This window comes from Bidens hawaiensis, unplaced genomic scaffold, assembly GCF_021521415.1.
Source record: "Bidens hawaiensis isolate Kalapana, Puna unplaced genomic scaffold, B.hawaiensis_p1.1 tig00041324_1, whole genome shotgun sequence".
NCBI lineage: Eukaryota > Viridiplantae > Streptophyta > Magnoliopsida > Asterales > Asteraceae > Bidens > Bidens hawaiensis.
Window position 1 is genome coordinate 69,096 of NW_027505713.1, and position 21,364 is coordinate 90,459.

Below are 21,364 nucleotides of genomic sequence, written 5' to 3' on the forward strand. Positions count from 1 at the left end.
TTCATAGATAATGCTGTCGAATCTAACTATTAATAGTTTAACACAGTCAAATATCGTTGCGTCACTATAAATAGTATTGGACCTCACAAGATAATAACGCTGTCTCACAAATACCGTCGGATCGATGGTTTATGTGACATGTGGCGTGATATCATTTAATAAACGGCGTCTGATGATACAAATATGGTGGGTTTTGACTGTTTTAAGATGGACATTTTGGTCGGTGGACAATATATTGACCTTGTTTGAGAAATGGACAATATAAGACAATAAATAAGTATACTCGTAAACAGTAAACCCAACGGGTACGTAACAAGATTTTGTAATTGTCGGTGAGGGTAACACCCCACCGAGACAAAAACCAGAGCGCAAAACCGGCTGGGACGAAGGTGTCATAAGGTCATATGCTAAACTTCAAAATCTTTTTAAGTTACAAAACTTTTGATCAAAACATCTCAAGATTCTTGAAAAACCAACATTAAACAACTAGCGATGACTTCACACGTCACGTGTAGTCGTGTATCATACTTTGTAAAAGATCAGTCCACTTCTCACAGACCCGGGATTGGAAACTGGGTTGTCAGCGCCTCGACTCTCTTCCTCAGATCTGAAACTTTATCCGTGAAACTGAAATCTGGTGAAGCTACATACTTCATGAAATCTTGGAGCTTTGACCCGGAGACGGCTTGTTTAACCTCACGTGTCAGCTGCACCCCTTCATGGATAAATTCAGCAATGTAAGTGAATTCCTTCTCGGTGAATCCACGAGTTGTCATAGCTGGCGAGCCGATTCGTATGCCACCTGGCACAAGCGCGCTTTTGTCCCCTGTAACATTCAAACCAAGACACTGTGAGTATGACTTGTATGATGCCTGAATGTGACATTTTAGACACATTTTTATACATAATAATAATAAATAATATTAATAATAATAATAAATGATAATAAATAATAATAATAATAATAATAATAATAATAATAATAATAACAGTGGTTGCAAGTAACAGATAAAAGAATACCTGGTACAGAGTTCTTGTTCAAGGTTATAGAAGCTAGGTCAAGAATTTTCTCAACCCTAGCACCATCAAGACCCTAGCATATTCACGAAAAGATGTTTGAGAAAAACCGAAATGGTCAACAGGTACGTTAATAAGTCTCGGTCAACTACTGGCCCGTGATTACCAAAACAGGAGTAATATATAATATAGCGAGATGTTTTCAAAGAACAAAAAACTTACCAACGGTCTGAGATCCACAAGAACCAAATGGTTATCACTCCCACCAGAAACCAATGTGTATCCTAGCTCTAACAATCGTGTAGCAAGAGCTCGACAATTAGAAACAACCTGCAATAATGCCATGTTAAACCGGTAAAAAAAAGTCAAAATACATGCTAACAAAATGAGATGCAAAAAAACCTGGTTCTGATAAGCTTTGAATTCTGGAGACTGAGCATGCTTCAAGCAAACCGCAAGTCCTCCTATCGTATGGTTATGTGGACCACCCTGTTAAAGTAACAATATTTTTTGTTATGACCATCTTGCCCCTATTTGTGATTAATGAAAAGGTAATCTCAAACTTACCTGTAAACCTGGGAAAACAGCATTATTGATGGCGGATTCTAATTCGACTCCCAAAACGGGATCTTTCTTGAAGAATATCATGCCACCTCTCGGTCCTCTAAGAGACTGTTGATAGTAGAAATCAGATTTTAAATCTAGTTATGCTTATGTTGTAACTCGGTGTATAATACTACCTTGTGTGTTGTGGTTGTCACAATATCACAATATTCAAAAGGATTTCCAACCACGGAAGCAGCTACAAGCCCGCTAATATGGGCCATATCCATCATCAGAAACGCACCAACAGCATCAGCAATCTGTCACAGTCAAGTGACATTAGCAGTTAGTTAATTTAACCAATAAAAAAAACGTTGACTTTTTAGTTAAAAAGTACACCTTTCTCATACGAGGATAGTCAAAGTCACGTGGATAAGCACTAGCACCAGCTATTATAAGTTTCGGTCTGAATAATGTAGCGGTTTTCTCAAGCATGTCATAATCAACTAGACCTATAAAGACACGAAGAGTAAACATTCATATCAAACATTTCACATATTATTTTTATGTAGTCAAACGGAGACTTAAAAAAACAGTAATAAAACAGCACCTGTAGATTCATCAAGACGATAAGGCATAGATTCAAAATAGATGGATGTTCCCGAAACCCTTCGTTTAGGAGTCATGAATCCATGAGACAAGTGTCCTCCATGTGGCAAGTCAAGTCCCTAAATTAGAAAAAGTTAAAAAAAATAATATGCAAAAAAAATTTAATCTAACATAATTGATAAAAAAAACTCACCATGATACGGTCATGTGGATTAAGAACAGCTGTATACACCTCAAAATTAGCAGGTGAACCAGATAACGGTTGAACATTTACACCCCACTTATTTTCATCCAAATGAAATGCTGCCAACGCCCTCTTTTGACAAAGTGTTTCAAGTTCATCAATATGCTCGTTTCCACCATAATATCTGCAAAAGTATAGCAAACCAATAAGAACAAAAAATCAATGATATTATTATAAGTTATAACAATTAATGAGTGATGCAAATTCACCTTTTTCCGGGAAGTCCTTCAGAGTATTTGTTAGTAAGACATGACCCGACTGCTTCCATAACAGCTCGAGATGTAAAATTCTCTGACGCAATAAGCTCTAAGCTTCTAAATTGGCGTTGCTTCTCGTTGCATATTATTTCACTAACTTCAGGATCAATGTTACTCAATTCAAGGTCTACAAAGTTAATCCCATTACCTATGAAAGTAAAAAAGTTTTAAAAGTTAACAAATTACTATATTTCCATAAATATCTATCTATTTTAAAAAAAAACTACCTCCTTCGGGAATGGTGACTGGTCCAGAAGAGGCTGATTGCTTTCCAGTAACCAAGCTGGCTTCAATTCTGGATATTCCACATGGCTTAAACGATCCAAAACTGACTCGCCGAGTCAACCCACTGGCGGTGTGTAGTTTTGGAAGATAACCGGACTCATTAATCCATGCAGGCTGTTGAAGTGAACCCATGATAGCTCCACTGCAGGTATGCATACTGTATAACATAAAAAAGTATTAAATCCAATTAATCACCACAAAAGTAAAACAGAGTATTCACATCCAAAGCCCCGGACCGAAATTTTTTTTATTAAAAATTCTTTCTTTTTTTTTGAAAAAAAATATATGTGTTAATATTTAAACCCAATTACTCAACTAATTTTTCGCCTTCGACCCAAAAAAAATTTCACGATTCTCGGAGACAGCCCTGTTCACATCCCATACTCTATATTACCCTTCATCTCTAAAGTATGAAGAAAAATATAGTTTTTTCATTTATTTAGCTTCCACGTCCCATTCTTCATACTTAAAAAATATATAGCAGATAGCAATAGTAAAAAAGTTACTATTCATCATTCTATATAGATATGTGAGTGTGTAAGAGTGAGCCAAAATAATAAAATAAATGTTTGTGAGTAAGATATAGATAGAAATAGAGAATGGGACGTGAGATGTTTTTAGGATATAAACAAAATTTATAGAAAAACGATGTTTTTAATTAATATAAATATATAGATAGAGTTTATAATAGAGGTATTCAATCCAATTAATAGTATAGAATCATAAAACTTATGTGAAATGAATAAACTAATTATTACCACATAAAACAAGCTTACAATCCTCGAAATTTTATTAATCGTCTAAACACTACTTTATAAACGTCTTGAGCCAAGCTGGCTCATTTTTTGTAACCAAGCCAAAGCTCGACTCGGCTCGTTGGCTCGATCTTAAGCTCGTTTAACTTTGAGCTCATGCTCGAACTGAGCCGAGCTGCCTCGTTTTAATTTCAACGTCGAGCCCAAACTCACGCAGGCTCGACTCGTTTACAGCCCTACAGCTATCAGTAAGTCATAAATTGGCAGCGTTGAGAATACGCAAACCCTAAAAATCGATTAATAATAATAATAATAATAATAAAATCTAATTCTCATTTACAAAATAAAAAATAGAATACTTCATCTACAAATAACGAACAATACATACGATTTCAGTTTAATTCTATCAAACAATACAAATTACTTATATGTATGTATCAGACTATCAGAGAATCGTGTTAGTGTAACACATATATGTATGTATGTATGAAATGAGTGAAAGAGTATAGATATACGGCTGGCTACCTTTGTGTGTATTGTATGTGTATCGAATCAAACTTCAATCCGATTCCGAACCAGCGGCGGCCAAGGGTTTGCTAGTGGTGGTGACTCGGTGAGTGAGTGAGTTGATAAAAATATCAGACCGTTTATTTAAAGTAAACATTGTGCTCGCTGCTCCATTAAAACAAAATATAATAATAATAATAATAAATATTATTATTATTTTACTGAAGAGTGGACAGATTGTCGGGCTGACTAGGGGTACAAACGAGAGTTGCTCACGAGCTACTCGTAATCGGCTCGTTAAAAATCTCGAGCGAGTCGAGCTTAATCGAGCTCGAGCTTGAGCTTAAAAGTAGGCTCGTTTAATAAACGAGCCCGAGTTCACTTATCGAGCTCTAGCTGACTCGCGAACCTAAACGAGTCTGTCATTTATATAAATTTAAAAAATATATATATTTATTAATTATTAATTAATATGTATAATGTTATGAAAAAATAAATATAAATAACTAAATAATATATATTATTTTATACATAAACTTATAGTTGAAAAAAATATATAAAAAATACTTATAATTGAATAAAAATTAATTGATAAATAATAAATGAGCCGAGCTCAAGCTTGAAAATCTACTCATGAGCCAAGCTCAAGCTTTGAAAATAGAGCTCGGCTCGGCTCGTTTGCACCCCTAGGGCTGACCAACTTGGAGTGTCATGTTGGTCTCAACCATAATTGTCTGCGATAGTCTCGTTTTTTAACATATCTTATAACCAACGGTCCGTGTCTAACATTTTTGCTAGAAAAATCACATTTTTTTGTTGGAAAACTCAAATTTAACACCACCGACTGACTCACCACCAATCGATTCCGACGATGGTTTTAGAGTTTCAACGACCTCAATAATTTGGGGTTTTTACTATAAAAATGTTCATAAAGGTCCGATCTAACGTTACAAGGATGTTTTATAATGAAAATGTTGAGTTTCCCGAAAAAAGTGTGTGTTTTCCGACTAAAAACGTTTTTTTTTTCAGTGATCTACAACTAACGTTGTTAGAATTCTTTATTTCCCGAACCGTTGGGAACAAATATGATAAAAAGTGAGATAGCTATCAGCCAATTCGTTAGTTGGGACCAGCAGTGACCAAAAGATGATAACTATGATTAATAAAAAACAATACACCAGAAAAGAATAATATCGAGCAAGTTGTAGGAGTATCTCACAACATTATGAGTGTTTCTTCTTGGTTATACTTATATGTTAATGAGAAAAAACAACTTTTTTAGGTTGCATTTCAACAACATGGTAATGTTTTCGTCTTAGTCATATATTTTATAAAATAATTCACAAGCGAGATTTAGCTGTATGATATAGAAAACAAGTTTGTAATAACTAAGGGTACTTGTTTTCTACAAGCGTTGGTAGAATGTAATCTCAAAGACTTGGTTTGTTTTGCAAAGGTTCGACGTTATTGATTTTACAAAGGGTAAATAAAATAACCATCAAACTCGTCAAAAGTAGTTATAATAAAAGTTCGATAAAACTTGTTAAATTTAATAAATTGCACCAACACTTTTACAAGATAGAATCAATATTTTTTATTTCTTTTATCATAATAGAAACTCACACCCCATTTAATCCGGACATCATGTAATACACTAAGATACCATTACTATATATTCAAATTAATTTATTTAAGATATAACAAGTCATTATAAATATTTAGGAATTTTCCAAATTTGTGAGAGTTTATTATACAAAATTGGTTTGGTAAAAACACTTTTTCTTGTTAAAATAAGAAAGTAAAGTTTTCTTTTTAATAATAGTTTTAAATGTAAACAAATACTCAAAAACAATAGCCATAACATAAAAATCCAAAACCTTAACCAAGTACAAACAAACCTCAAAAACACAATTATATCTCCCACCAAAAATGTCACAAAATCACAAGTTTAAACTCTTCTAATTCCTAGCATAATCTGATCTAAGTCAGCTCATAAATCACATGAAATCAGATAACCGGGGTGTCAAAAAGTGAATTGAGAAAATCCATGTCACTCAGTGGATCAAACTCTAGTTGATCAACCGAAGAAGACACATCATGTAAACCGACCACTGAACCCGAAAAAGACACATGCCTGGCATTTAAGCTGATCTGGGATTCATGGTTTTGAGGCTCGGCGTTCAAGCTTTCTTGGATATTAACTTGATTATTGGAGGATGAGGAGGATAGACTTGTGATGTAGTCTTTTAAAATACAGGATGTAAACTCGTACCGCTTTCTTTTGGTTGAATTCCAATGGTTTTTTATGCTGTTTTCGCTTCTTCCGGGCATGCTTTTCGCTATGCTTGCCCAACTATTTCCATGTTGTTTGTGTAATGAAATGAGTAATTTGTCTTCTTCCTCGGACCATGCGTTTTTCTGCATATACAAAAAAGTAACCTTATTATAATTAAACTGTAGATCTTTAACTTAACACTGGTCCAGTTGACATGCTACACCTTTTTATTGACTTTTATAAATAACTGAAGCATTTTATATGATTAAAAAAAGGAAAATTGGTTATAAATAATCCCAACTATGCCCTATTGGCAAATAATAGTCTCAACTTCACACTTGGCTGGTGGCGGTCCCAACTAAAGGTGTATTTTTTTTAACGGTCCATGTTAGTCACGGACCGTTGGTAAAAAATACACATTTAGTTGAGAAAATTGGTAAAAAATCCCAACTATGCCCTATTGGCAAATAACAGTCTCAACTTCACACGTAGCTGGTGGCGATCCCAACTAAAGGTGTATTTTTTTTAACGGTTCGTGAGTAACGGATGGTTAACTCCGTTAGTCGCGGACCATTGTTAAAAAATGCACATTTAGTCGGGACTGCCACTAGCCAAGAGTGAACTTGGGACTGTTATTGCCAACAGGGCATAGTAGAGATTATTTAAAACCAATATTCCTTAAAAAAAACTATACTATTAAAAATATCAATCTAAATAACATATAGAAGTAGTACCACATTGTTTGGACTCAAGCAATTATGCCATCGTTCTCGGCATTGTTTCCCAGTCCTCAAATGGAGCTTTGCAGCTACACGGGCCCAGCTGCCCTCTCCATATTCTTCCACCAACTGCGCCAGCAAACTGAAAGCATAGATTTTTATTTAAAACATAAATAGCGATGAAAGGGTGGTTGGATGTGCGTTTTCAAAGTGGTTATGGTAATATCGAGTGATCAGCATATGACAGCGTTTGAATTGTGCTTTTATTGTTTAAACATGTTTCGGTAATCGAGTGTATGGCAAATTTTGATAATTTAGATGATAAGGGTGTGTTTGGAATCTTATTATACCTTTTGATAATCATAATCCATAAGTGGAATATGTTTATCCAAACATAAAACCTGATAATCAGTTTCAAAACGCAAATCCAAACAACCCGTAAGACCTAAGTGTCTCTTCAACTGTATGCATGTCGTTTTTTTCACTGCAACACGTTTTCTTGTGGTTCATACGAAACTCATAATAAAAAACGGATCAAGCATTTAAAAAACTGACTGTTGTGATTTCAAGTTGCAATAACTAATTTCAAAACGCACATCTAAACAACTCAAAGAATAAAGAGAAAAAGATTTACGTAAAACATAAAAACGATAAAAAAAAAAGATTTAAACACCAAGGAAACAAACCCGTCTCCATGTTCAGTCCATCGGTGTCTAATAGTAACTTTTCCAACATTCTTCCTCTTCCTCCCGTTTGCATTTTCGTGATTTTCAAGCACAGGTGGCGCCTGCGCCTGAGTGATTTGCGGTTGATGCAAATCATTTGGCACGAAAGGACTTGAAGCATATAAACCAATCTGATCATTGAAACAGTTAAATGTTGTAGCAGCTTGATATGCATTGAATGGATCGTATAATTCAGTATGATTCACGAGAAACGAATTTGGTGAAGCTGCCACTTGACTGGGAAACTTCCAAAAACTAGGAAAACTGGGATACAACTGGTGAAGCTGTTTTTGAATTATTCCTATTACCTTTCTCAATATTCACATCGATCTCAATCTCTAGGCTCCGCCGATTTTATTTGTGTTCGTGAACACATTCATTTCCTTAATGAACGAACACGAACATAAAATCTCATTCTGTAAGCGTTCGTGAACACAGTATTTCCTTAACAAACGAACATGAACAAGGCCTTGTCCGTTTTCGTTCATTTCGTTTGCAGCCCTAAACATACTTTATATATTTATTAAAAATTAAACGAACATAAATGAATAGAGGGACCGGCGCACGCGGCCTCCACATCAGCCAAGAATGGAGCGTTGGAGGTCGTCTAAGATTGTGCATTAACTAATATACTAAATGAACCAGTTAAATATTAAAAACCATACAAAAGTATTGAATGCTTCAAGCATATGAATGATGAGTCTAACCTTGAAACATATGATGATATGAAGTGAATGATTGAGCAAATATATGAAGAACACTATAGTTTAGCTTCAAGATCACTTGAAAACATAGGGTATATCAGTATATCACCACAAAGAATAAAACTTGCAAGCATAATAATAATAATAATAATAATAATACAATAAGAAAGATGGCATTTTCACAAACAGCTGGTGTGCATAAACAATATTATTGTCAAATTATGATCAAGAAGAAAGTTAACATAATAATAATAATAATACCTGGAGATACAATAGTGGCATTGAATCTGCTTGTGCATTAGAAAGCATGACGATTCGTTCCTGAGTAGACATTAGGGGTGAGCATGAACCGGGTCAAGCACGAAATGATCATATTTAGAATACAATATGGCCGGCTCCGGGTCCTACAAATACTAAAAAATTTGAGTCCGGGTCTATAGGAATAGCTAGAGGTGCACAAATCGGGTTTTTCCTAATAACGGGATCCGGGTATGGAATCGTGTTTGAGTATGACCGGGTATCGGAAAAATGGGTATTGGCCATACCCGGGTCGAGTTTGGGTATTGAAAAACCCTTATTTTCGGGGGTATTTGGTTTGTTTCGGGTATAGATTGGGATTTTAAGGGGCTGCGTTTTTTAGGTATTTTTCGGGCAATTTCTGGTATAGATCGGGTATTTGAGAAACCATGTTTTGGGTATGGAACCGGTTCCGGTTTTCGTGTAGTAACGAGTAAAAGTCAGGTCTGGTTCCAAGTACAAGTTTTGGTACTGCAATGCCTACCCTATTTGTATCCTACGGGTTTGGAACATGTTCTGGTTATTGGATATTACCGGATACAAATCGGGTCAGGTTCTATGTATGGGTTTCGGTAATGAAATGCCTACCCTATTTGTACATTACGGATATGGTCGGGTACATGTTCAGGTAGTAAAAACCTGGGTATAAAAACCCGGTTCCGAGTTCGGGTTTTTTGTGTGCCTCTTTAGAATATGCACAAATCGGTTCAAATACTATCAAACAGTTCTAGAAACCAAGAAACCTGTCTAGAACCTGACCCGAGTATTAACAAATAACACTAGCATCAGTTCCCAAATATAGTCTTTACCATTAATGAGTCTGAGTTGGTTCGATCACCCTTAGTTTTGTAGGCCACTAAAAAGTTAGTTATCATGCCTCTCTCTTCAACCACAAGTTAATTTTGTTGAAATCTATTTTAATTTTTCGTCACTCTCACTAAATAATAACGGTTTTAGTTTTATTTAATCGGGTAAATAATATGATTACACCACAAGTTTTATTCTTTAATTTTTTTTATAAATTTTATGAGAAATATATTATATGTTATAAAAAATATATATTAAAAAAAACATTCATATAACAGGTGTAATACAAAGGTTTCTAAACTAGTATTTTTATATAAAGAAGCCTTAGCAAGAAACTAGCGACCGAAATACAATAGAATGATCCCAAAAACAGTCTTACAACAAATTGAAACCATAACAAGCGTTTTGGCAAATTAATTTTCAAGATATAATAAATGTAACAAATGTAGAATGTTAATTAAGCATCCACATATACACCTCTTTGAACAAGCACCAAATGAACCCATAAAATCACATGAGCGTGCGGTGAGCTCATGTGGAAGACGACTTTTGTGACGTTTTGACTACCCGCTTAACACTTCACAATTCACACATCCCTTATGTTTGTCGTGTTCGTGTGGTGCATGTTATCAGGTATCATACCGCAAACCACACTTATTTAAAACGTAATACTAAAACACGTGATTATTCTCGTGATTTTCTTTTAATTCGTAAAGAGAGAGAGCATGATTGAGACCGAGATTCAAAACAACTTATTGACTTACTGGCTTTTCGAAAAGTCATTTTGAAAAGACAGGATTTATGACTTTTAGAAAACAACTTTTAACATTTTTAAAATGCTTAAATAAAAAAGATTTTTGAGATTACCAAACATCTTTTAAACTTGCTGCTTTTTGAAAAAAAAAACAATAAGTCAATAAGTTGTTTTCAAACTGAATCGCAAACATGACCTAATTAGTTATTTACCGAAACGGTTCCGACATTCAACAAATTTAACCAAAAAAGTCAAACAGAAGTCAAAGAAACATCACAATATAGAATTTTGAAACTCACTGCATTTGCAGCAGAACTTCATTTATAATCATCCAATACAAATTATCATTCTAGAGAAGCCTCTCTAATTAGTTATTTCCCGAACCGGTTCCAACGTTCAACAAATTTAACCGAAAAAAAGTCAAACACAAGTCAAAGAAACATCCAACAGATCTAGTCACGCAACCAAGTCTACTCCCGGATCATTGTTTGTTCATAATACACTTAACCAGATCCAAGATACGAAAATAATCATAAAACAATGACGACTGTTCACCTTCAAGCCCATCTCGACTAACCCTGTTGCTACCTGCAAGATTGTTACACGGACTACCACCGACAATAAGATCAAACCCGCCAAACGAACCCATCAGTTGCTCGAGGCGGTCACCGTTCACTTGTTGAACATCGGTTAAGTGGATTAGTTGGCCTTTCTGGTTGGTTTGTTCCCACCAACTCCTGACAATATCTCGGTTGGCTTCTGAGATCTCAACCGACACTACGTTGTTTAAAGGGACCCCGAGCCTGTGAAGTGCCACCTCAGCACCGCCAATACCCGAGAAGAGAGACAGCATATTTATACCCCTTGGGAATATTTCCTTTAAAACCGAGAGATGATATGCAACAGTATCTACCTACAAAATGAGTCAAAACAGATATAACCGTCTTTCAAATATTTCGAACATTTTCAGCAATCTAACATGCTTTTTGGCAAGAATTGATATAAACAAAATTAATACCCGTGTGACCTATAAATTAGAAAATTCATCCTTCCAATATAGGGCTGTAAACGAGCCGAGCAGACCTAGGTGGGGCTTATGCTTGTGCTTAAACGAGCCACAGCTTAGCTCGGCTCGTTTATTATAACAAAGCTGAAATGTCTAGCTCAACCTCACCTAAAGTGTTTTTTTTTTGTAACAATAATAAAAAAACAATAGTACTTTTTTTTTACCAATATAGGGCTGTTATAATACTTTTATAACATTATATGTATTGTTTTTGTTTTAGGTTTTATAAGCTTTATTATAAAAAAAGGCAGATTCAAATTATTAAATGTATTCTCTTAGTTTTTGTTTCAATATTTTTATATGTAATTATATATAGATAATAAATGCACATACACGCACACACATATATATATGTATATAATAAAACTTGCGGTTCAACTTAAATGAGCTAGCAACAACCTGACCCTACCCTACCCGACCCAACCCGTTTACTTATGATGGGTCGATTCGGGTTATGTTCTATTTCCAACCGCTTAAACGTGTTGAAAGCTGCACAAAGTCTATTTTTTAATGTACTAAACATAAAATATCACTCCATTAAAAAATGAGGTTATTGTTCTAATAATGTAATATGATATAGGGTTAAGTTAAAATACAAACGGAGTGTGAAGGATTTGTGACCACATAAAAAACCCCTTAAAAATAAATTCAAAAAAATAATATAAAAATATAACTCAAAATATAAAAAACGAAAAAACTAAAATGTTTCCGCCATCATTCCCGCTAAAAAAATACAAAAAAAATACAAAAAAATTGACGAAAAGACACAATACCGAGATCAAAGACACAATGACGAAAATGAACAAAAGACACAATTAATATAACCAAAAAAAGACATAATAGATCGCAAAATATAACACAATGCCGAACAAAATATAGCACAATGTTGAGTAATATAACACAATATAAAGAAAAAAAGACACAACGTCAAGGAAAAAAGACAATCAATGACGAAATAAACACAAAACACAATGATAAACAAAAAGACACGACGACTTTTTAACTGACCATGTGTGTGTTTTTTTAATGAGAGCGAGAAAGACGGTGGAAACATTTGACTTTTGACTTTTTTCATTTTTTTATTAAAAAATGAGTTTATTTTTGTAATAATGTAATCTAATATAATACAATTTAATAATTACATATAAATTATTATAGAAATAAATTTTCAATTAGACCGAAAAAAATACCCGATTTGACCCATTATGGTTCATTACCACTCTAGTGTCAATTAACAAATTATAGACACATTAACATGTAAATAAGAATATATTTATTGGTTATTACCTGAAACGAGTTGCCGCGCAAAAGTATTTGGAGTCAACGAATTCCGGCTCCACGTCGTACAAGAACCGGGATATTGTGTCCCAAACGCCCTTTGGAGCTAGGGCTACGTTTTCATAGTAAAAGTATGGTGGCACGATGGCGGCTTCAGGTAGGGTTCGGCGGCTTAGTACAATACCTTCTAACGGGGTTCCGAACCAAATCATCGGGTTTGGAAGACGGATCATTTCATCGTCTTCGGTTGGCGCCCCCCTACATTTTCTTCGTTTCAACATCTCGAGCTCGTATAGTTTTCTTTTTTTAAGGTCCCCATTGAGTGAGATTTTGGGTTTCTGAAATCAGACAAAAAGAAAAAAAAATATGTAGCTTATCTCAAACGGGTCAAAAAGAACTCTTTTAAATAAATGTTTGACCGGTTAATGTAACAGATATAACCCAAACCAACTCAATTTTAGATAAACATGTTGAAATTGACCATCTTTAAAATACGCTAGACGGGAAAAAAAACATTTTTTTAATACAAAAAAATTGACGTGTTGAGGTTTTTAGTATCGGAAACTAAAATATATATTAAAAAAACAACAAATACCTCTTCTTCAAAAAATACAGCTTCTGTCTTTGCCATTTGAGCAGCACAAATAAAATCAGTTAGTTCTGCGATTGAAGCTTCTGGACCTGCAAAATTGGTCCATCAACGAATCAAGAAAATTTCACATAAGCGCAATGTCACGGTGCCAGCTCAGCAGGAAAATTACAGATATCAATGGCTCAAATGGGACAAAAAAAACATCTTTTAGTAACTCGATGGCACAAAAATGGTAAAGTTTCCATATTGAACAAAAGTGAAATGGCATTTTTTTTCTGTGAAAAAAAAAACATTTTTTTTTATGGATTTAGACAATAAGTTTTATATAACGCGTTAAACATTCTTTACAACTTTAAAAGAGTATGTTTTGTAAACATATGACGGATTAAAAAACATATTCTTAGTTACTTACCACATCTAGCTATAGCTGCTGAAGCCTCTTCTACAGTATACCCCATATTTGATAAAGATAATATTGCTTTCTCATGAGCAGGTAAAGAATTGCTAATTTCCTGCAAAAGAAAAAACATTTCAAATATCAAGATTCGTTGACAAATTTAACAAATATTTAGAAAACTAAACTATACAAAAACATAAACAATCATATATAATATATTAAACACTAGGCCTGTAAAAGAACCAAATGTTCAGTGACCCTTTTGGCGGGAAGTTCGTTTATGTTCGTGTACGTAAACGAACAAACTTGAGCACATATCTCGTTCAGTTATGTTCGCCAACGTTCATTTAAATTCATTTATATTCATTTAGGTTCATAAGTTCGTTCGCTTACGTTCGTTAATATGTTCATTTAGATCTTTCTAGGCCCATTACCGTTTAGTCGACTTTTAGTAACTTTCTAGGCCCAAAACATTGTGGTTTACATTTACTTTTAATTGATTTTAACTCGATTATGTTTGTTCATATATGTTTGATAATGTAAGTTAATTTACATTCTTGGACCATTCGTTTATACTGTTAACAAATGCACGTAAATGAATACAAGCACGTCCATTTTCTCATTGAACGAACACGAACAAGAATACACCATTTGTTTAATTGTTCGGTTTAAGTTAAACGAACATCCTCCATTCGTGTTACACACCAAGTATCATTATTGACTTAAAAAAAAGCTAGTAATTTCATCCAAATCCATATATAAATACATAAAAAATAAATAAATAAATAAAATACAAGAATTAACTTACAAGTGCCTCACCACCAGACCAGCTGTCATCAGAGTCAGAGAGATCAGCAAGACTCTCATCATAGTCAGAAGACAACTGTTGACCATTATTTACAAATTGCTGTTGCGGAGGTGAGTTAATATGACACGGGTTTGATTCATCGTGAGACTCTTCAAGTGCAAGAGCCTGTAATAATAAATCAATACAACATAAATACGAAACACATTTCTGGAAAAAAAATAATATTAAAACTATGCTTACCCCGTACGTAAGTAGGGATTCAAGTATCAATTCTGTGTCAGTCTCCCCTACACATATTGACAAAAACATAACTAAACACATTAAACCATAAACTCACTACAAGTCGACGCGAACTCATTTTGTATCAAGTAACAACATTGAAACTAAGCAAAAGAAATAAACCGGTCAATGTTAAAATACAACAAAGTATCCATGTAGAACTAAAAAAACCGGCACGTTACAGCTGCGAACCCGTACAAATTCGTAAACATATATTAGTAAGCCAATAAAAATATTTTAAAGGCAAGGTATCAAACATTGAAACACGGATATAAAACCGTGCGACGATGGGATATTTTAAATCATGAAAAAAGTTTCGGTCATTGTAAAAAGAACTATATAAAATATGAAAGCAACGTTTAAGAAAATCGTTTAACCGACAAATAAAACATGTAAAAACCCACACTTGCCCAAGTTTTGTGTTAAAAATAAAGTTTGTTAAATATTTTAATTAGTCGTAAAAAAAATATAAACCATTATTTTTATTTATGAAATTATGGTTAATGAATTAGTAGTTATAATAATTAACAAAATATAAAAATATTGAATAGTAAAATGAATAGTAGATATGTGAGGGAGAAAGAATCCTCTCTCTCTCTCTCTCTCTCTATATATATATATATATATAATTTATAATATTTATATACCATTTTCTTTAATTGCTTTTGCAATCATTTCTTCAGAAAACCCCATGCCAAGAAAATGTTGAACTAACTTGGAGTTCGAAACGCCTCTTGATGTGCTCGCCTTTACATGAAAACAAAAAAAAATTAGGCCTCTGAATAACCAAATAATCAGAAGCATAAATGCATAATAAGTTTATTCTAACACCAAACTATTTACCTCCCCGTTACCATTACTAACAATAGCCTCTCCATTCCGAGCGACCCCATTTGAACAAGACGAAGGGACGATGTTCTCAATTTCAAGTTCATCGTCAGTGTCCCAATCGATATTATTCTCATAGTCATCACCAGAAACATTTCCATTGTCACCCTTAAAAAAAGAAATCACAATCACATACAAGAAGAAACCAAAGATAATGAAATTAACAAATTATAAAACATAATTCATAAACGAGCACTTTATAATATGGTATCAAAAGAAAGTACCATTTCACTAAAACCTTTAGTCTTGCACAATGAGAGCTCTTAATCTGTTAACAACATTAGAAACAATTATTATTACAAAGATAAGCAGTTTTAAGGGTGTGCATATAACTAAAAAACCGATCCGAAACCGAGAAAACCGAAACAAAAACCAGCCTTTTGGTTTTATGTTTTTGTAAAAACCGAACTTGTGGTTCAGTTTTGGTTTGCATGTTAACAAAACCGAAAAACGAACTGAACCGAATTTATAAATTTTCATTTTTTATTTTAAGTAACTTATAAGAATCTAATATGTGTAACTCAAATATTTTGTTAATAATTACTAATTAACAAAATGATCTAGACCCAAATTCAATATTTTTAAGCCAACTTTTTTTCGGCCAAAAATTTTCAAGCTCATATTACAAAACCGAACCGAAACCACCAAAGTTTCGGTTTTTGGTTCGGTGTTAACCCAAAACCGAACCAAACGGAACAGTGTGCAGTGCTACATTTTCGTTCCAAATTTAGGTTTAACAATATACTGTATCATCAACTAACACAAAAACAATATATAAACACCACACAAAATCAAAACCCTAGAAAGCTTCAAGCCATCTGCTTTACGCCCACCGACAACCCGATCAACACTTAATTCTCACAATTAAACAATAAAAACCCCAAACGATAAAAACCGCAAAGAAAAACCTTAGATTAAAGCCAAACACAAAACGTAAACTAATTTCATCGAAATTTACCCCAAACGGTCCAAATTCGCAGCTAATTCGCAGCAATTATCCAAAATGCAACACCTTTAACACAACCTGCACCAAAAATAATTTTTTTTTAACAAAACTCATAAAAAAACTAGTGAAATGAAAATTGGGGGAAAATTATTAACAACCGGGTACATATCAATGAATTAAAACTATAAATTGATTAAATTAATTCAATCGAAAGAGTAAAAAATAGGTAAAAAGGGTAATATTACACATGATTTACATAAATTAAATATTTTGAGCCAAATATTTTCGGCCCAAAATTTTCAAGTTCATATTACAAAACCAAAAAAATACGAACCGAAAGAACCTAAACCACCAAAGTTTCGGTTTTTGGCTCGGTGTTAACAAAAAACCAAACCGAACTGTGCACACTACTACATTTTGGTTCCCAATTTAAGCTTAATAATATCCTGCATTATCAAATAACAATCAAAACCCTAGAAAGCTTCAAGTCATCTAATTCTCAAAATTAAACAATCAAAAACGCCCGAACAATAAAAACACTAAATCTCATAACACAAAAATTAATCCAATTTCAACAAAATTTACCCCAAACAGTCCAAAATCGCAGCAATTATCCAAAATGCATCAAAAAAAAAAACTAGTGAGATAAAAATTGTGGGAAAATATCGCCAACTGACTACACATCACCAAATTAAAACTATAAATCGATGAAATTAATTCAATCGAAAGAGTAAAAAGTAGGTAAGAAGATCATAATATTACACATGATTCACCCCAAATTCAATATCTTGAGCCAAATTTTATTCGGCCCCAAATTTTCAAGCTCATATTACAAAACCGAACCAAACCCAAACCGAAAAAACCGAAACCGAACAGTTTTCAAAAACTCAAAAACCAAAGTTTCGGTTTTCTTACTTCAGTGTCCGAACCAAACCGAACCGTTCACAGTGCACACTACTACATTTTAGTTCCCAAAAAACCATTTTAGTTCTTCTGCCTGTATAATCTTGATATCATCACGGATTAACAGGCAAATAGGTTTACTTTTCAGTTCATCATCGTCAAACACTTGGACAAACGGGTAATCAATTGAATTATTCATTTTGTTTTTTGCTTTCTTCAATTGAAGGTTTTTGTTTTCATGCAATTTCAATGTGTATATAAATCGTAATCCTTGTTATTTAGTCATTAATAGATTAATTTTTGTGTAATGAGATCTGAAAAGAGATAAAAGTGTTCATAAAAAATAATTATTTTGGTTAATAGTTTTTAAATAATATATTTTGGTAAATAGTTTTTCCTCACGTCCCATTTTGGTACACCAGTGGACGTCACACAAAGTACATGTGCCTCTATTATTGTGTGACTTAGTTACACGAATAGTCCATGTGATTTGGTTTTAGTAACATCTTTGGAGTTCAAGTTTTAAAAGTTGTATTTTATAGGCTATGTGTTTATGTTTTGCAACAAGAATGAGTCTCGCGTTAATATATGTTAAAAGGTTATTTAAAATTTAAATCAGTAGAAAATGACTAAAATCATTAATAACTTTTTATGTAAATTATCATGTAGAGATATGATTGGTTTAAAATGTTTAACTGCATCACGACCATAACCCAAAGTATTTGTAAAGGGTGTGGGGTTGGGTAAGTAGGTATAAAATTATTTTCTAAATTTTCCATGGTAAGAGACGCGTATAAAATACGGTCATATACCAGTTTATCTTACCCGATTACCTAACATATACATGTTTACCCAATATACAATTGACGTGACTTTCTTCTTTGTTGTTTTATTAGTTGTCTTCCCACAATTCACGATATATACATATTGTCTCATGCCATTCTCAAATATAATTGATTTATACTTAGTTACCCGACATGTTTGGGTCATTACTCAACGTTTATAATCAGGTGAGGCGTTGGAATCACCTAAACTCGTATCCAACCTGACCCATTATCATCCATACTTCTCATAAAAAAATATGAATTTTATTAATATTAAATAACTTACATAAATAGCTCTTATACTCAAAATAAAGTTAGCTACATAATTGATACATCTAGTTAAACCATATACCTCAAACTTGTTAGTTTTAAACCTTAGAACCCATATGTGTTACTTTGTCTAAACCACGGGGACCCTCCGTCTAACTAACTCGGGTAACAAATTTCAACAATGATATCTTCAAGATTTTTTCTAGATGCATTCAAGACGATTAATGTACCGTATCAAACTTTTAAACTCTAATCTTTTGTAATAAATTAATCTATACTAATATACTTTACGTATTAAAATGTTCACTACACGCGCTAGTGAACATTACAAACTACACGCGCCTCTATTATTACGCGAGATAATTATACAAATAGTCCATGTGATTTGGTTATAGTAACATCTTTGAGGTTTAAGTTTCAAAAGTTAAATATTTACGCTATGTGGTTTTATCGTGTAACAAACTAACAATAATGACTAATGAGTCTAGCATTAACATATGTTAAAATGTTCTTTCATTTATTAAAGATATCTAAAGTAGTGTCTTAGTAAAGTCAGGAAAAAAAAGACATCATTAAGGACCTTTATGTAATTTACTCTTATACATGTATGATTGGTTTAGACTTTAGAATGTTTGACTTCGTCAACTCTTTTTGACTAGAGGTTGTAATTTACATGTTATAATGAAATTTGAACCTGATGAGAAAATTCGAAACTCGAAATCTTTGTGTAGGGAATAGGGTTGGGTTATTGGGTATAAAATTATTTTCTAATTTTTTGTGGGCATGAGATTATGAGTTTACCCGATTCGATTACTTAGATAACACATACTTGTTTACGCAGTTATATATATACCCATATGCCCAACATTAATTTAAAAAAAAAATATTTTAGGTGTATATAACTTACAAATTCTAATTGTCTTCCCAAATTCAACGGTTCCCACCGTCCACACCATTGCCAAACATTCAATAGTCCTTCATGTGGAACCAAGTCAGATACTCACGAATCACTCTATCTCGAATCTGGTATCATCGGTAACAATTCAATACCGACTTTTTTATGTTTCGAGATCGGTACGTTACCAGTGTTTTTCCGAATTTTTGCCTTTGGTACCAGTACCGGTACCTATTTTTGGGATTATGACCGAACTGGTAAATAACTCGAAAAAAAAGGTTTTCTAATAAAACAATTAAAAAAAAAACCAGAAAACCGGTTCAATTAACCGGTTTTGGAGATCAATAATATAAACTTGTTTATAACCGGCAGTTAGACCCGGGTAAAAACCAGTTAGTGGTGGACCAGTTACTAACCGGTTAGCTTGTGCACCTCTACCCACATTATGCTGCATAATCAAAGTCTACAAAATCAAGTATGTTTAGACTTTAGGCACAAAAAACCTCATCTTTACAAAACTGCTAAACAAAACATAGTTGACCATCTAGTCTCAAGTCAACCTTGCCACAATCCATTTGGTTGACAAATCAGTACATAACTTAAATGATAAAAATATTTGTTAAACATTACATGAAACTAAACTCTTACAAAACATAAACTTAATTAGTTTTCAAGTTTCCAAATCTGCTCCTTCAAACCATCTCGTCGTCCACGATTCATCGACATATCACACAGATCATCAAACTTTTTTAGGCTTTGTTCAAATTCCATTACGGCTCCTCGTGTATAATTCGACGAATCATCGTCGTCGTCCTCAGTGTCGTCGTCATCCTCATCTTCATCACCACTCGACCAATTTGTTACGTCTGATCCTTCGTTCTCTACAATCATATTATGCAATGTAATACACGTGTACAGTATATCGCTAATTACTTTCATGCTCCAAGCTCTTCCTACACCTCGCACGATTGCCCATCGAGCTTGTAAAACATCAAAGGCTTTGACGACATCCTTTCTTGCAGCCTTGTGTCTTTGTTTAAACTTTATACTATTCGGGTCTTTAGAATTTGTAAAACTTTTTACTAGAGTACTGCATTCAGGATATATACCATCTGCAAGATAGTACCCTTGCGTGTATTCCGTCTCATTCACTATAAACGAGCATTTAGACACGCCCCAATCTAAGATATGGTTGAATAACGTAGATTTATTGAGCATGTTTATACGTTGTTAGACCCCGTTACACTGAAATATGCATGCCAAATCCAAAGATCCTGAGATGCAACCGCCTCAAGCATAATTGTTGGATATTCATCAGCATCTCGTGTATACCAACCTTTAAAAGAATCGGGACAATTTTCCCAAGCCCAATGCATACAATCAATGCTTCCCAGCATTCCAGGAAACCCGTGCTTGGTTGAATGCCGTTCTACTAACCGTTGTATATCACTAGCATTCGGCTTTCTTAAATATTCTTCACCGAAAACTTCAACAACACATCTACAAAACTCCTGCAAACAATTGTTTGCAGCTCTTTCATCAATCCGTATGTATTCATCAACTTGGTCACCAGACGTGCCATACGCCAACTGACGCATGGCGCATATGCATTTTTGTAATGGAGAAATACCCTTTTTGTCAAGCCCATCGTATCGTTGTGTAAAGTACGAAGAATGGCTAGAAACGCCTTCAAATATTCGATTAAACAATACTCTACTCA

General features: G+C 33.7%; 3 protein-coding genes and 1 pseudogene across 5 annotated transcripts; all 4 read right to left on the reverse strand.

The window, feature by feature from the left end:
* Nucleotides 1-405: 405 nt before the first annotated feature.
* Nucleotides 406-4,313, reverse strand: LOC143614919 (serine hydroxymethyltransferase 3, chloroplastic-like). 2 transcript variants are annotated; one of them, XM_077088215.1, is made up of 12 exons: nucleotides 4,236-4,313; nucleotides 2,898-3,112; nucleotides 2,623-2,818; nucleotides 2,363-2,537; nucleotides 2,171-2,288; nucleotides 1,960-2,072; nucleotides 1,758-1,880; nucleotides 1,585-1,689; nucleotides 1,420-1,506; nucleotides 1,240-1,347; nucleotides 1,021-1,093; nucleotides 406-826 (listed from the first exon to the last, which is right to left on the reverse strand). In XM_077088215.1, exons 2-12 carry the CDS (start codon nucleotides 3,109-3,111, stop codon nucleotides 552-554), a joined length of 1,587 nt encoding a protein of 528 aa, XP_076944330.1. In that variant the 5' UTR covers nucleotide 3,112; nucleotides 4,236-4,313; the 3' UTR covers nucleotides 406-551. The 2 variants fall into 2 exon arrangements, with proteins under 2 accessions (XP_076944330.1, XP_076944328.1); XM_077088213.1 differs by having other exon boundaries at nucleotides 1,240-1,506.
* Nucleotides 4,314-6,224: 1,911 nt separating this feature from the next.
* LOC143614923 (uncharacterized) lies at nucleotides 6,225-8,973 on the reverse strand. Its single transcript, XM_077088218.1, has 4 exons — nucleotides 8,902-8,973; nucleotides 7,898-8,220; nucleotides 7,227-7,353; nucleotides 6,225-6,635 (listed from the first exon to the last, which is right to left on the reverse strand). The coding sequence occupies exons 1-4, from the start codon at nucleotides 8,971-8,973 to the stop codon at nucleotides 6,225-6,227; spliced, it is 933 nt and encodes a 310-aa protein (XP_076944333.1).
* Nucleotides 8,974-10,792: 1,819 nt separating this feature from the next.
* LOC143614914 (DNA (cytosine-5)-methyltransferase DRM1A-like) lies at nucleotides 10,793-16,845 on the reverse strand (annotated as a pseudogene). The gene is made up of 10 exons (XR_013150375.1): nucleotides 16,765-16,845; nucleotides 16,031-16,074; nucleotides 15,762-15,914; nucleotides 15,566-15,665; nucleotides 14,880-14,926; nucleotides 14,640-14,804; nucleotides 13,847-13,946; nucleotides 13,438-13,523; nucleotides 12,852-13,180; nucleotides 10,793-11,411 (listed from the first exon to the last, which is right to left on the reverse strand). The product of XR_013150375.1 is annotated as a DNA (cytosine-5)-methyltransferase DRM1A-like (transcript).
* A 3,462-nt stretch (nucleotides 16,846-20,307) lies between these two features.
* Nucleotides 20,308-20,862, reverse strand: LOC143614924 (uncharacterized). Its single transcript, XM_077088219.1, has one exon. It carries the CDS (start codon nucleotides 20,860-20,862, stop codon nucleotides 20,308-20,310), a length of 555 nt encoding a protein of 184 aa, XP_076944334.1.
* Nucleotides 20,863-21,364: the final 502 nt, after the last annotated feature.

Bases quoted from the DNA above. Each gene is read 5' to 3' on its own strand.
- LOC143614924 (XM_077088219.1), bottom strand. From the start codon at position 20,862: ATGCTCAATAAATCTACGTTATTCAACCATATCTTAGATTGGGGCGTG.
- LOC143614923 (XM_077088218.1), bottom strand. From the start codon at position 8,973: ATGTCTACTCAGGAACGAATCGTCATGCTTTCTAATGCACAAGCAGAT. The intron at 8,221-8,901 runs GTATTATTATTA...ATTCAAAAACAG, and splicing joins TGCCACTATTGTATCTCCAG to CTTCACCAGTTGTATCCCAG. The intron at 7,354-7,897 runs GTTTGTTTCCTT...CTATGCTTTCAG, and splicing joins TGGACTGAACATGGAGACGG to TTTGCTGGCGCAGTTGGTGG.
- LOC143614919 (XM_077088213.1), bottom strand. From the start codon at position 3,111: ATGCATACCTGCAGTGGAGCTATCATGGGTTCACTTCAACAGCCTGCA. The intron at 2,289-2,362 runs GTGAGTTTTTTT...TTTCTAATTTAG, and splicing joins ATCCACATGACCGTATCATG to GGACTTGACTTGCCACATGG. The intron at 827-1,020 runs GTATTCTTTTAT...TGAATGTTACAG, and splicing joins GAACAAGAACTCTGTACCAG to GGGACAAAAGCGCGCTTGTG.